Raw genomic sequence first — 2,710 nt, forward strand, 5'->3', positions numbered from 1 at the left:
CATCATGAGTGCTCTCGAACTCGGCATCGTCCTCACTGCCCGAGTTGAACTCATGTTCTACGAACCGAGGGTTCGGACGATTGTCTGAAGACGAGGGCGACGGACTGCGGCGCCTGCTTGCGCGCTTGTCCGCAGCCGCGTCACCCGAGGATCCGATCGCCTCGGAGGCCACCTGAGTAGCCTCCTTGAGTGCAGAGCCTTTGCCGTGAGGCTTAGTGCTCTTGGCCTGCGCCTTACCGGCTGCAGCCTTGGAGTGTGTCTTAGCACCGCTCTTAGCAGTGCCACGAGGCATGTTAACGGTCGAAATGGAGACCTTGACGAAGAGCGCACAGGTTGCTGCTCGAGGCTCTAACTGTAAAGTGAGCCTCCGCCGCGCTCGCGCGGCCGAGTCGATGGTTTTCGACTTTGAGAATGAGAGTTTGTGACGAACATCTCTTCATTCTGATTGGTCGGTAAACCGAACCTAAGTGGGGGAGGATGTAACGGGGTACGTAGCACTAAGTGTACCCTGGTTACATGAAGTGTGACACTTCACACTTCAGGAGTATGACATGTCATACTCCGGGATATTTGGTACAAGGTACCAAGGTCATTCAAAACCAACCATTGGTTAAATGACATTGCATTTCTATAGGTAACTGATAGTTTGTATTAACCACAAACTTAACCTACCTATAAATATACTCAGTTTACAATCTACCTTATTTAGGTCACTTCGCTCTCTTTAAATAAGGAGGGGACCTGTGAACTGCCGTTCACTGAGAGTTTGTATACTCTCGGAAGATAACTTCCTCTAGCGCAAGGTGCTGTGTGACCCCGTCACAGCCATAAAACTGACCGGATGGAAAAACCTTCGAAATATGTACGCAGTTGGACAGTTTCAAATTTTTGACATTCAGATTTCTCTAAAATTGCTACCGTTTCTGCACTCGCCTATCACTGAACTACCAGACGTCCGGGTGTTAAACTCTGCGTTTTTCTCCTGATACTGGGATGTTTTCTTCGTCCGTGTTCATCTTCCGACTTTTGATTGATTATTTCTACTGACAAAAACCAGTGCTACTCGCTCTCGTTGGTCTTGCGCTTTCATAGACGAACTAAGTCTCGCGTTCAGTAACTGTTGTAGAATAAAACTCCCATTATCGCATGACTACATTTGCCTAACCTACTGTAAGCTAACTATCCAAGCATACTGAGTACTTTTTTTACATTAAATTAATTGATTTAAATTAAAATACTTGCACAATACGCCAAACTGTACTGTGATACCGAATGTACCGGTATTGATGCACTGTACTCCATTTGGCTCTTGAACGTCAAACAAATGTTATCTGAGATCGCAAGTACCGTAGCGTTTATCCATTGGGGGCACATTCTTCGGGATTCTTATTAAAGTACCACTTCAAATAAGCGCTTCCAATTATAAGTATTTTTACTCTTACTCTGACGAAGAATGAGCCCCCCCATTATGTTAATGCCACGGTACTTACATGACCTCAAATAAGATTTGCACGACATTCGAGAGACATTTCTAGTACAGCGCTTCAATACCGGTGCATTCAGTATCACAGTAGGTACAGCTCGGCTGATACAAGCACTGTTTCCAGTTCAGTTACTGCAATCTCGAATTAATTATCCATCGATTAAAAATGGAACACAAGTATTACCAACTTAAGTCGTAGACGATCTAGGTAGTTTTGTATTTACAAGAAAGCTAGTTCTCGTACTTACTGATCTGCACTTGCAGCTTCAACAATCATTCATCAATAACAACGCAACATGACCTGAGAACAGCGACCCCCAGACCTCCAGTCCCGCCCCCAATCCTTTAGTATTTGTTTAGCTTCACAAAAAGTTGAAATTTCCGTGATGCTGTCGTGCTCTGAAATTTTTACGGTAGTGTCCGCCAGCACGTTCACAGGACAATATCCTGTCGCCTCTTTTTCGCCTTGCACGGAGCTCAATTGATCACCAAACATTTCAATCACCTGAACCTTTCCAAAGACCAAAGGGCCTTCTGTAGCTGAGAGGACAAACCGTTTAACGAGTTAAAACTAAAATAAAATGGCAAAATCATCTTTATGACAAAGAAATGAGATAAGGGCTAATGTGGTAAAGAGTCCGGCTGCCATTAATTAGTAGCACCACGAGTTGAGATGCAAGATCGTTTACCGAAGTCTTTTGCATTAACCTCAGCACGGGGAGACAAAGTTGCAACTGACCCTGCAGCACTCGTTAAAGCTCATACTTTGCTTTCGGCAGCACTCACTGGTCTTCAAATTTGATTCCGAATAGACATACGCGCAGCCTGAATCCGAGCAGAGCTGCTGAGCGTTGGTTGTCGTGGCGATCATCGCGGATAAAGCAGCAACAGCGTAAATTCCCAGGTTCATCGTTTCAGACGCAATTGAGTTTGAGCTGTCAAATAGCAGAATGTGCTTTGTGTCATTTGAGTCGTTGGTACAGCTGAAGCAACTCATGTTTTTTTTGTTTAGTGATGATTGCAGGCGTGGCGTAATACTGTACCGGTAACGAGGCCGCTTTCATTTTGTTCGTGAACATCATTCTTTTTTTTTTTAAAGTGCAACGAAATTAGATCTGGAGTGGGCTTACAATACGGTAGCTCATGTGTTGCCTGGTGGCCACATCGATTGTCATAAATGCAAATAGATTTAGCAAACAATTAACTAAATATTACGGAATGACATTT

At 44.3% G+C, this 2,710-nt stretch overlaps 1 protein-coding gene across 1 annotated transcript; it reads right to left on the reverse strand.

Moving 5' to 3' along the window:
- Positions 1 to 2,192: 2,192 nt before the first annotated feature.
- PITG_23033 (PcF and SCR74-like cys-rich secreted peptide, putative) lies at positions 2,193 to 2,480 on the reverse strand (the record flags this gene model as incomplete). Its single annotated transcript, XM_002899115.1, has 1 exon — positions 2,193 to 2,480. One exon carries the CDS (start codon positions 2,478 to 2,480, stop codon positions 2,193 to 2,195), a length of 288 nt encoding a protein of 95 aa, XP_002899161.1.
- Between the last annotated feature and the right edge of the window lie 230 nt (positions 2,481 to 2,710).

Source organism: Phytophthora infestans, genomic scaffold (assembly GCF_000142945.1).
Source record: "Phytophthora infestans T30-4 supercont1.33 genomic scaffold, whole genome shotgun sequence".
Lineage (NCBI taxonomy): Eukaryota > Oomycota > Peronosporomycetes > Peronosporales > Peronosporaceae > Phytophthora > Phytophthora infestans.